Source organism: Pleurodeles waltl, chromosome 5, assembly GCF_031143425.1.
Source record: "Pleurodeles waltl isolate 20211129_DDA chromosome 5, aPleWal1.hap1.20221129, whole genome shotgun sequence".
In the NCBI taxonomy this organism is placed as follows: Eukaryota; Metazoa; Chordata; class Amphibia; order Caudata; family Salamandridae; genus Pleurodeles; species Pleurodeles waltl.
In genome coordinates this window covers 1,717,816,932-1,717,829,740 of record NC_090444.1, presented here as the reverse complement: position 1 = coordinate 1,717,829,740, position 12,809 = coordinate 1,717,816,932, and the positions used below count along the sequence as shown (strand labels likewise).

The window sequence follows — 12,809 nt, the reverse complement described above, 5'->3', positions numbered from 1 at the left end:
TTTGCCTGATGAATTATGACAAGATAAAACTGAGCTTAATTGAATACAAATAATGGTTTGTGCAGTAACTAGAAAATCTGCGAGATCACACAAGAAACCTTGTAGATTAATTGAACATTGTTAAATCTTAATTCTTTGTATGAATTGTTGTTGTTGTTTGTTAGCTGTTGTTTTTTATGAAGCAGTGATGGTGTGAGCAGCTGCTGTTTTGTTAGTTGTCTTATTGTTAATAGTTCATGATTATTTTCTTGTTTTTTGTTCTTGTTTCTTTCTTCGTTACTCATGGATGTGGAGATGTATTGGTGTGTGTATACATTTAAGCTGGAAAATGTGTGCTAGGGTCTAAGTTAGAACAGGAATGTTTGTTGGAATTTAAAAAGGTTGTTTGCAGTTGAGTGATGAAGCAGATTAAATGCTGTGCTCCTGTAAATATACAATAAAGAGGACAAGCATAAAACTTGCTCGGTTATGGAACAGTGATTTTTAATCAACACAATATTGTGCAGAATTAAACGTGTAGAAATAACATGTAGGCCTGAAGACAAGAAAGAAATGCACTTATTTTCCTTTCTGTGCTATCCCAGCAGCTGAAAGCACAAACCAACAACAATCTGTAGGCTTTAGTTGAAGAATGTACAATCAAGCACATATTTTATTTGATTTCTCATTAGTGACCTAAGTTAAGAATGTATATTGAATAACTGCTAAAACTTGTTTAGAAACTCTTAACAACCAGCCATGCTGTAAAACATATTCTTTTTAACCTTCACAAGTTCAAATAATGAGTAAAAAATGATAGTAATATCACAAAAAGCTGCGTCTTTATGAATAAGCTGGATAGAAAAGAGTGTATGGGAAATTAAATTTGAATTGCACATATGCATTACACTAATCATGAATATTGTCTCTCTTGTTTCTTGAAATGGTGGGAATCGGCATCCAGTAGATAGTTTAGTTGCAACAATAGAACAAAATAAATACAATGTTTCTTAGCTGCTTTGTTTAGATAGATTAGTTGATGGACTTTGTCCTGTTCCCATTTAGTCATTGAAGTTTGATTGCACAACCAGTGGTGGAGACAAAAAAAGAAGATACAAGTTTCAAAATTGTGCGATTATCAAATAGGTGTTCCTAGATTAGTGTGAGAAGACTTTGTAAAACAGTGAGAAACCTTTGGGAAGCTTTGAGCCTTAGAGGCTTGGGCTCATTCAGCAGCAATCCTACTCCCAATTCTGATACTCTGCGATTTCTTGCAGACTCTCTCTGACATGCTACTCAAACACACTTTGAGCTGCTTTAATTTTGTAACTTAGATTCAATCCAAGACTTTTTGCCTGAAACTTATTTGCTCTAAAACTCTTCTGGGTTTCTAAAAGATTTCCGTCTTTGACTTATGAACTCTTTATGGGTTGTTCTAGCTAATTGATTAACCCCTTTCACCAAGCCATTCTCTAGATCAGACTAGGAAAATTAAATTGTATGGAATGCAATTTATGCATTGTTCTGTTTAACTTTGATATAGAATGTCTGATAATATCAATAAATTTGAGAAACGAAGAGAATTTATAATACAAATACTACACCGTCTTCAAACTCTTATCATTGACTCATATAAAATGCCATTGATATGTTTGAGATTTGTTAAATATTTTGATTACAACTTCTCCCTTTCTCATACTACACCTCACAGGTTCATTGCCTGGGACTCAGTAGTAAAGCAGAAAAGCTTTTACATTATTCAAACAGCGTGTTCTGCACTAACAGTTAATTTAATGATTTTCTATTTGAAGCCTCATTAGACAGGCCCTCTCAGTCTCCACACACAGGATATGATATGACATCCCCAGTAATGTCAGAACACTCCATATCTCCATGTAATTGCAAAGGGAAATGAAAACTCAGCTCTTGAAAAAGCAACTATGACACACATGAGACCGGTACCCTAATCAAACCCTTAGAAAACTAGTTGAACAGTATTGTTCAGTGCTCCATTGCTCTGCACCTAGATTTGCGCTATACAGCTACTGTTACACATATACATACACACAGGCAGTAGGTCACAGAGTGCATCTTGTCCAAAGGCATAAAACAGTGAAACACTGGGTGCACTGGAGGAGATTTGGGAAGGAGGGCAACAAACAAATTGGATCAGGAGATGCCAGCAGTTGGAGGAGAATCGGGGTTTTGAGCAGCAGATCAGTGACCAGAGCAGAACTGTGTATTTAGCTAACAAAAAACCCCATCATGCCACATTTTGTGTTCTTCTATTTTGAATTCAATATTCATATTGCTTTTACTGCATCACTGCCATAATCAGATAAATACATTAAGAATCAAAGATATGCTTTATACAAGTCAATATTAATACAGCGGATTTGATAAAATTTAAAATGTGTTAGATTATCCGAAACATCTCCATAGTCCTTCACATACCATAGAAAATCTACATTCCTAAAAGGCATTATTAAAACAAGCATTTGCAATGCAATGGGTCTCTCATTTGTTCGACTTAGAGCTATTAGCATTGTAAAGTTCTAACCGTAATTTTCTTGCCACATAAATTGAAAATGAAAAGTAATACAGTTTTACATAAGCAAGCCGATTTAAAGCACCACACCATGAGCATGATCATGAGGGAGCACACAAAAGGAAACAGAAGTTTGCTCCCAGTCAAACTTATCAGCAGTTATGCAATTATCTATGTAACAGGGTTGATGTCATGCAATGCGCTCGACTATTGCCCAGCGAGATCGCGCTGAGTATGAAATAAAAAGAAAAAGTAGTCCAGAAGCCATGCAGAAGATATGGAGCTTTGTAAGTTTTCAGTAGTTTAGCGGTGTTCTCGAGGAGGGCTAAACACTTGAAAAGGCATGATTTATGCATGCCTTTCACAAATTAAATCAAGCAAATCTTAAAAGGCAAGCCCACAAGCCAAGGAAACTGGTGGTCGTGACATGGGCGTGGTTAAAGGCCCACAGAGAGATTACAACAAGGCCAGAGCGCTTGCGCGCTCGACCCTAAAAACTAGTAACTGCAAACTGGGTTTGGTCTCTTATGAAGAGCCCATACATGTCTATGTTGCTTAATGGTGAAAAATGAAAAAGTTAAAAAAATATCCTTTACTGTAGATAACTAGTTCAATAAACAAGAAGCAATCTATGATATCCCAAATACTTTATTGCAAACTTCGGGATATGTTATTCTAGTAGGTCTTTATTATGTTATGCTATCTTACTATAACTTATAGAGAGCACATACAACAAATGGTTTCTTGGAGCTGAAGTAACTGCCCGAAGAAGGCTCAGTCTTTACAGAACCAACAGGCAGTGTGCACCTCGTGGACAGAATAGATACGTTTCGTAACCACCCAATATTCGGCTAAGCTAATGGGATATTGACTAAAGATGGACGTTCAAAACAAGGCTGATCCAAGAGATGCATCGCTAAGCCCCAAGCAGGAGGGGTGTAATTGTATTATCATGTCAAGGGAAGGGGTTATAGAACATTGTTAAATTTTAGAGGCCAGCAATATTTTTGTTATCAGAATATTTTATCACCCCTGTGAAGTTTCACTCTGAGGAACAGCAAGGAAGTCTACCTCCATTTCCAGTTCTGTAAAGATAATTGAATAAATGCATTTAATCAATTTCTGCTCAGCATCCCTTTAACAAATAAAAGAGCGTAAGCTCAAAGTAATGTGCCTGTGGTATATGTAATGCTGGACTATCTGTCAGAATTGAGACAACTGCATGTTACCTCGAGCTGCCAGGGCTTCTGGAATATTTCATCCAGGGGCGTGGCTTCCACTGGCGCAGAGGGTGCAGTGGCACCTGGGCCCAGAGGCTTGTGGGGCCCAGTGATCTCTGATTATTACTGTATTTTACAATTCAAGCAGCAGCCGGGGGATGGGGGCACATCCATCCTTGTACTATGGCCCGTAAAGCACTGTCTATGACACTGATTTCATAAGCAATGGACTTGGGATATTGATAAAGTAATGTGCTCAGCAGTCTGACACGCTTTTTCCTTGTCAAATTGCAGCTCGTTTCTCTCCGTTGATTGGCTTATTTCTGGAAAACAGTTCAAAGTGCACATTATAAATATACATGTAAAAACAGATACCTGCTCATCTGTCCCTGCAGCAGCCATGTTCTCTTCTGGGGTTTTACCGTTCCTTTTTCTAATTTTAATATTCGTAAAATCGGAAGCATTTTCGGTAAGCTTTTTTTCCTGAAGTGAGATTTTGGCAGTAATAATTTTCTACCAATAATTTAAAATCATATATTTTTCTTTCTTTAAGGTTAAACGACAGCCCTTACTAAAAGGTAAGCAGTGAGTGATCAATTGAAAGTCTCTTCTAACATATATTTCTATTTAACGCGATATTAATATTCTTCAATTTTTTTTAAGAATATGAAGCAGATGCGGGTGAATTACGAGAAGATATCCCTGAAATAAATAGTGGTGAGTTTTATTAAGTGCAAATAACATAGTTTCTACTGTGTGATAGAAATAAAATATAGAAATATATAGAAATACATAAGTGTATATGTGTGTGTATATGTATATAATATATATGTGTACATACATACGTATACAAGTAAATAAGGATATAAGTATGTAAGGATAGAAATATATAAGTAAAATTACGCACATAAACTCAGCAACCTAGTACTGCTTATATATAATGTGCATTTAATGGACGTTATTTTCCTTGGATGTCTTAAACACCAACCGCCATCTCGCAGCAAATTTTGCAGTTCCTTATTCCCTCGGTCAGTACGTGAAGTGAAATGAAGGGTGTATCTCTGCTTCCCCTGATTGGCTGCTGAGTTTGGGGACTGGTCCGAGTCTAGCTTTCCTGCAATTAGACCCCTTCCCAGAAAATGCGAACTAAATGAATTCTTGACTGGAGTCATATGCAGTCGAGTACGGTATTGGGTGGATGGGGGTAGGGAGAGAGAGAGAATAGCGGCCATTCCCCATGCCCCCTCGCCCCCTTCCACATGCCCACTGGGCAGAGTACACACTGCAAGTGCCAGGCACTCGTGTCGCTGCAGCGGCTCACATGGTCCTGACACGAAAAAGCTGCCAGGTGGTTCCCCTTCTATGCGCAATAGTTACATTCAACTGTTTGCATTAAATGATATTTGAATATGCAATTTACATCCTGCACTATAAGTGTGGCGTTATCTATCGGTATATTAAATTGCCACTTGGCGTCGAGACAACGCAATATGCTGCCTCTATTATGTAGTAATAGTTGCTAAGAGATGTCTAATTAAGTGACATCTACCCCAGAAGAAGGAGTGGTTGAGTTAAACCTGCAAGGATTCAAACGTGTGCCTTGCAGGTTACATGCAGATGTTTAAAGCAGGTGGTTGATTCACCAAGCTATTTCGCCAGGATTGCCGCCGTTATCTGGTGGTGATACAGCGTCCTTTGCAACAAGCCTATTATTACACGAGGACGTAATGTTAGGATCTTCGGGCTACCCTCAGCGCCAGGCAGGCTCCATATTTACTCTCTAAACTGTTTCATGAGGAGTCAAACTTGCGACCAGCCGACTACACAAAGATCTCTGTAGCAAGTGCATTAACCTCCTCAGCTGTCTTAGTGCAAGGCTCTGGGTTTGGGTGGCGATATTAGTCATTGTTCATGTAAGTTCAATTAATAAACAGCTGCTGTTGTGCTCATCCCTAATTAGGCAGACAGCGCCACCATGTGGCAGACTGTCATAAGTGCCGGTGCTGACCTTTAAGTATCACTGCCAAGCACTGGAAACCACTGGCTCACATTAAGCACAGCGACCTCGCTGTTCCTACCAAAGAAAACAGTAAAATAGACAAACTATCAATATTGAGTGTTTAGAGATAACATAGCTATAAGACAGAGATGTACCAAAGAGGGATACCTCATGGTCTGATATCAGGCACATCAGGGCTTGAGATCTTGCAACAGCCAGGCTTTCATTGTTTAACACATAATACATCATGATTTACAGGCATATTTCTATTTTTGTCTTGCAGCTTTTGGACAGCGTCTGTTTCAAGGTGATATCGTAATGCCGGTGAGTACAGGTGACCCTTCTAAAAATCTTCTCTGAGAGTGAAGTGAGGTGCTTCTCTACATTGGTCATAGTTTTGTAACCTCTCCCTTCCTTGAACAGTCTGAGCGCAATGGTCTGAGGAACGAGAGCTACAGATGGACTTTCCCCATCCCTTATATACTGACCGACAGTCTGGGTAAGATAACTTATGCTTTATGCTTTCTGGAAAATTATGTTGTTAAAAATAATATTTAACAATAGTGGGCTCCTAATCTTTGGAGGCAAAATGAAAAGTGTGCACAACCCCCAACAATTTGTTCTTTTATTGCCTCGATAATTGCAAATATAATTAAGTGCTTGCACTGACATTCCATAGAAAGACTTTAAACACTGAAGAGATTATGGCTCTGTTTGTAAGCTGAAATACCTCCTTCTGGTGCCACTCTCCAGTTTGAGCTGTCTCAAGAAGTCTACATAAAGAGGAGAGTGACTCTGAGGACTGGGTGCCAGGAGACACTAACTTGTGATCTGAATAAAACAATGAAGAGTATGGAGGAGTCTGGACTACTGTAGCAAGAATCAGTCGTCACGTGTCTGACGTAGGTCCAACAAAGGGCCAGGAGGGAGGATCCATGCCCTTTCTCCAACATACCCACAGAAACTATATTCGTGCATAATTAATCGGAATGAAGCTGTTTTGCAAAGTCATCGGCCTGGCACTGTGGCCTGGATCTAGTTCCCCTGAACCTATGATGGCCCCTGCCATATGCCAATGTTCCATTGCATTCTACTCTGTTTGGTTCCCATGGCCATGTGGCCTCAATGTTTTCTACATTGAGCAGCTTATAATTTATTTAAATGTCATCTAGTAAGACCCTCCAAGTGTGCGGTTATAAAGAGAGAGTGTGACTGGTACAGAGCAATGAGGTGGTCATCGACATCCATACTTTGATCACGGAAGGATATCAGGCAAATGGTTTCTTGGCTAAGACCTTCAAACCCATGTCCCAATGGAAATCTGATGACTGTTCACAAATAGGACGCTTGGGCAACTGACCTGCCCCACTGTGATGGCTTAGCGCCACAGTGGATCTTGGCAAGCGAGCCTTTTAGTTGCCTTGTCGAGAAAGAGCTTAAAGGATGACCCTAATAGTTGCTGCCCAATAGCATTATTGGGCTTTGAGGGGAGATTTTATGTCAAACATTCCTTAATGACCAGAGAAGAATGGGTGGCCACAGCGGCCTGCTACTGCTTGCAGGAGTTCGAGCGACCTCAAGCACAGTTGATGCATTAAAGCTTTGTGCTGTAGCAAATAATGCTTTATTGTAGAGTAAGGCCTAAGTTTTACTGTTGCTACGTCGACTATTTCACAAAGGTTTATCGTATGGGCGATAACCTGCAGTTACACATTAATACATGTTTGCAATCATTGATTAGGACATTGCCCTCACATGCTTGGGCCAGAATATAAATGGAGGAAGGGATAGGTAGAGTCTGGAAAATCAAGATATTTAATTGGCTGAAACTGGGCTGCGTTCTCTCTCTGGTGCTAATTACCCTTTGTAGGGCACTTTTAGCTTTAGGGTTTAGTGGGGTGCACTGCCCACCCTCTAATCCTGACTCCAAGCCTCTATCTCTCTTAATATTTTCTCAATAATCCTATTTTATTGACTTTACAGTGAGCAAATATATTAACATAATAAAATCACAATCTTTTTTTCATTTATGTGGATCACTTTCTCACTGATTGATGAGACCCCAGTTGGTGTGCAGCATTTGAGTATGGTTGTACAGCTGTAAAACTAAACTACCTGTGTGTTACTTTAGGGGGCATCCCAAGTACACAGGGCTTTGAGCCCCAAAATACGCCTCTTTGTGACAGTAGCAAAGTAGGAGAATAGTTTTTTTTCTCAAGACCTTTAAACTTTGCCTATGTGCTGCACTGTATAACACAGATACAAAGTAGGGAAAGTTTAGAAGTATATATAAGGATGGTATTTTGTATTGGAAGGGTGACAATAATTGAGGTGCATGAGTTTCATGTTAGACATGTCATTCATTCTTGGTGTGGTCTTGTCTGTTTGCCTTCACCTCTCCTGTTTTCTGAATTTCGTTTTTGCTAGCATTAGGACTCTGTGCACCTTATCACTGCTAACCAGTACTGAAGGGCTTGTGCTCTCTCCAGACTTGACACAGTGAGATTACGGCCCAGACATTAGAGGGTAGTTTTATACATTCTGCTAGGAAGAAGGGGATGCAGCGTCAATATTGGATCCAAATTGTGGCGATCATGGAGCAGCACATTTTGATGCTGTTGTCAATTCTTCCACAGTTCAGTTAAGGCTTGCTTGCAGAAAGAAGAACGTGGGCATGTTCTTAGACCACAGTGCCGGCACACAGCCAAAAAGGAAGAGTGCAGGTGTGAAAAGAGTACTTTTATTCACTTCCACGTGCCTTTTAAATACTATTGAGTAGGGGCAAGAAATATACTATATATATGTGGATCAACTAAACAACATGGCCTTCCATTTGTGATGCTCTGCAAGTGCATGCATGCAAACCATCAATGCCAATCTGTGCAAGAATGCCCGGGAGCAATGCTAGGGGATGAGAACACAGCCCCATCCTTGAATAGACTGGTTTAATGTAAAAGCAGGCAACCTATGAGGACATCCCTCCTAGGGCTAGTTCTCTGTTGAAGGTGTGTCCCTAAATAGCATGCCATAGTTTTTCTGGTATTACACTGAGGCCCAATAGTTGCTGCAAATGCCTATACCCTATTAGCTGTAAGAGGTGTATGTATTCCATAGGGAACATAGTTCAACATGGTTGCTCTCTTGCATGAGTTTTTGTTCATTCACAATATATTTGTTCATGTAAAAATCACAAAAGAACAGTTTAGATATGAGTTATTTGTAGAGTTCCCTGTTTTAGAGCAATCGTGTGGAAATAGTTATATAAATGTAATGCAGAGGGTGTACATATGTAGGTACAGCTGACAGCAACTGTCTCTAAGACCTGTTGTTACCAATGCTTCAAAATATATATAGAATGGGTTTTGACCCCACTCAAATAAGTACTTGTATCTCACCTCATACTATTGGCATCATTCTGCCTCCGGAGGGCCTGCATTGCAATACATGGGGGTCTATTTACATCTCATAAGAACACTGAGTCATCATACATAAGCAATTGGGTTACTGATTGAGGGGGGTGAAACCCTGCTCAACCAGTAACAACAATTTCTGTTGAAGTGAATTCACAAGCAACTCCAAATTAACTTGTGCTTAACCCTCTATTAGAATGGCACGGAAGCAGTTAGACTTAACTCAAAGGCAATGTGTAAAGCATTTATGAAGCACTTCAAACAGTAATAAAGTGGAAATAACACAGGAAAAATACCACACCAACATAGAAAAATAAGGTAAAATGTATAAAAATGATTTGAGACCAAAATGATGAAAATCCAATCAGTATGACCGGAGATATGCAATTTCAATGATTTAACTCTTTGGTCGCCATGGACGTAACGGTTACATCCTTGGCTGCAGCACTGAGGCGCTGAGGACGTAACCATTATGTCCTGGGACTGGCTCATGGAGGGAGCACTGTGCCTTATGATCCTCCCCCCAGCCCCCCATGGCAGGGATGGAAGAGGAATCGATTCCCCTTCCACCCCCACCCCCCATTGATGTCTCATGACATCAGCGCGCGATCGCACACTGACCTCATCAGAAGCCGCCCCCATCCTGCTGGAAGCTCAGCTTCCAGCATGATTGGAAGAGAAATGTTTGCATTTCTCTTCCAATCAGGGGGTGAGGGCGGCACAGAGACATGAAAGGAAAGGAAAGGCCTTTCCTTTCCTTACATGTCTCTTTGAGCATTTCTGCAGCCCAATCGTGAAGCAATTGGACTGCAGATATGCCCTCTAGACACCAGGGATTTTGTGTCAGTGTCTGTTTAAGTGGGTTTACATATAAGGGGAGCGGCCCCTTTGGCCAGGGCTGCTCCCCATGGGGGCAATTTATTATTAGGCCTTTTCTGCCCTCCCTGAGGGCAGATCTGCCTATTTTAATTAGGCCGATCTGCCCCCATGGGGGCGGAAACCACTTAGGCACCATGGATTGGTGTGTGTGTGTCTTGTTTTGGGGAGCAGCCCCTTGGGCAAGGGTCGCTCCCCATGGGGTCATATTACTGTTGGCCATTTCTGACCCCCTTGGGGGCAGATCGGCCTATTTCTGGAAAGCCCATCTGCCCCCCAGGGGGGCAGAAAGCCCAGCAGAGACCAGGGAAGAATTGTTTTTTTTTAAAAAAGAGGGTGGGGGTATGACCATAACCCCACCCCAAATAAATGGGGACAAAGTTTATCTGCCCACCCGTGGGCAGATGGGGTAATTACTCCCGATCCACTCCCCGGGGGGCAGAATGCCTAATAGATGCCAGGGAATTAAAAAAAAAAAAAAGTGGGTTGGTGGCTACCAACCAGTGTGGGCATGGTTATGCCCCCACCCCAACTAAAGTGGGTAACAGTCTTTCAGCTCTCCCCCACTCACTAAAAGATCTTATTCCCATGGCAAGCAATAGGACGTTTGATTATTTTGGGTTTTGGTTTTACATTTGGGCCATGAGAGCTTGTCTAACTCTCAAAATCGTTCCACTTGGAATGGTGAGGGCTGCACATTTTGGACTTTGGGACACTGCCATGAAGAAAAATCTACAAGACCTAGGCACATCTGAAAACTAAACATCTGGGTTAGTCCAGGGTGGTGTGCTTCACATGTACCCAGAACCATTTTCCTAACCACAATGCCCTGCAAACCTCCAACTTTGCTTGAAATCACACATTTTCCCCACATTTTTATGATGGATCCTTCCGGAATCTTCAGGAATCCACAAAATTCCTACCACCCAGCATTGTCGCATCTATACCAATAAAAATTCTGCCCCACTTGTCAGCCTAAAATATTTTTTCTCAAACTGCCCTTTTAGACACACTCCCCTGCAATTTCAACATGTTTTTGGCTCTTCCCTTTCGCACTTGGCCCACCTACACAAGTGAGGTATCATTTTTATCAGGAGACTGAGGGTAACGTTGGGTGGCAGGAAATTTGTGCCGATGCAGTGAGCCTACACAGAAATATGGGAAAAATTTGATTTCTTTTAGCTAAAGGCCAAAATCCACAGCTAGGCACTTTGCAAAAAACAGGTCAATTTTCTTTTGGAAAATGTGATGTGTCCATGTTGTGTTTTGGGGCATTTCCTGTTGCGGGCACTAGGCCTACCCACACAAGTGAGATACCATTTTTATCGGGAGACTTGGAAAAATGCTGGGTGAAAGGAAATTTGTGGCATCTCTCAGATTCCAGAACTTTCCATCACCGAAATGTGAGGAAAAAGTGTTTTTTTGCCAAATGTTGAGGTTTGCTAAGGATTCTGGGTAACAGAAGCTGGTGAGAGCCCCACACGTCACCCCATCTTGGATTTCCCAAGTTGTCTAGTTTTGAAAAATGCACAGGTTTGGTAGGTTTCCCTAGATGCCGGCTGAGCTAGAGGTCAAAATCCACAGCTAGGCACTTCCCAAAAAACATGTCAGATTTCAATGTAAAAATGTGATGTGTCCATGTTGTGTTTCCTGTCGCAGGTATTAGGCCTACCAACACAAGTGAGGTACCATTTTTATTGGGAGACTTGGGGGAACACAGAATAGAAGATCAAGTGTTATTACCCCTTGTCTTTCTCTAAATTTTTTCCTTCCAAATGTAAGACAGTGTGTAAAAAAAGACGTCTATTTGAGAAATGCCCTGTAATTCACATGCCAGTATGGGGCCCCCGGAATTTGGGGATATGCAAATAACCACTGCTTCTCAACACCTTATCTTGTGCCCATAGTGGAAGTACAAAAGTTTTCTTGATACCTGTTTTTCACTTTTTATATTTCACCAAATGAATTGCTGTATATCCAGTATACAATGAAAACCCATTGCAAGGTGCAGCTCATTTATTGGCTCTGGATACCCTGGGTTCTTGATGAACCTACAAGCCCTATATTTCCCCACGACCAGAAGAGTCCAGCAGACGTAACGGTATATTGCTTTAAAAAATCTGTCATAGCTGGAAAAATGTAATAGAAGAAAACGTGGACAGAAATGGATCTTTTTTTCACCTCATTTTCAAAATTGTTTCATTTTAACTGTTACTTTCTGTAGGAAAACCTTGAAGGATTAAACAAATGACCCCTTGCTGAATTCAGAATTTTATCTACTTTTCAGAAATGTTTAGCTGTGCAGGATCCAGCATTGGTTTTACACCCATTTCTGGAACTAACTGAAAGGAGGCTGAAAGCACAAACAGTAATAACAAGCATTTGCAATGCAAGGGGTCTCGCATTTGCTCGAGTTAGAGCTATTAGCGTTGTAAACTCCTAACTGGACTTTTCTTGCCACACAAATTACAAGAAAAAAAACACAGCGTGATCGCGCTGTGTAAAATGCATCGCGATCACGCTGAAATTGAAAACGGAAAAACCAAGCGCTATTGCGCTATGTAAACCCCAGCGCGATCACGCTGCGTGGAAAATAAAAAGATTAAGTAGTCTGGAAACCATGCTGAGAACATCGAGCCTTGAATGGTTTCAGTAGTTTACCGGTGCTGTGTAGGTAGGCTAAACACCGGGAAAGGCATGACGTATGCATGCCTTTCACAAATGAAAGCAAGCGGATTTTAAAAGGCAAGCCCACAAATCAATGAAGGTGACTGACG

The 12,809-nt window shown here is 41.0% G+C and overlaps 1 protein-coding gene across 1 annotated transcript in view; it reads left to right on the top strand.

Annotated features, from left to right (window-relative positions):
• Positions 1-4,127: 4,127 nt before the first annotated feature.
• MEP1A (meprin A subunit alpha) overlaps positions 4,128-12,809 on the top strand; it is a 119,292-nt gene continuing 110,610 nt past the window's right edge. The window contains exons 1-5 of the mRNA XM_069236073.1: positions 4,128-4,216; positions 4,301-4,325; positions 4,411-4,464; positions 6,030-6,070; positions 6,170-6,245. Coding sequence (XP_069092174.1) covers positions 4,148-4,216; positions 4,301-4,325; positions 4,411-4,464; positions 6,030-6,070; positions 6,170-6,245 — 265 coding nt within the window. The 5' untranslated portion in view covers positions 4,128-4,147. The remainder of the gene's footprint in view (positions 4,217-4,300; positions 4,326-4,410; positions 4,465-6,029; positions 6,071-6,169; positions 6,246-12,809) is intronic.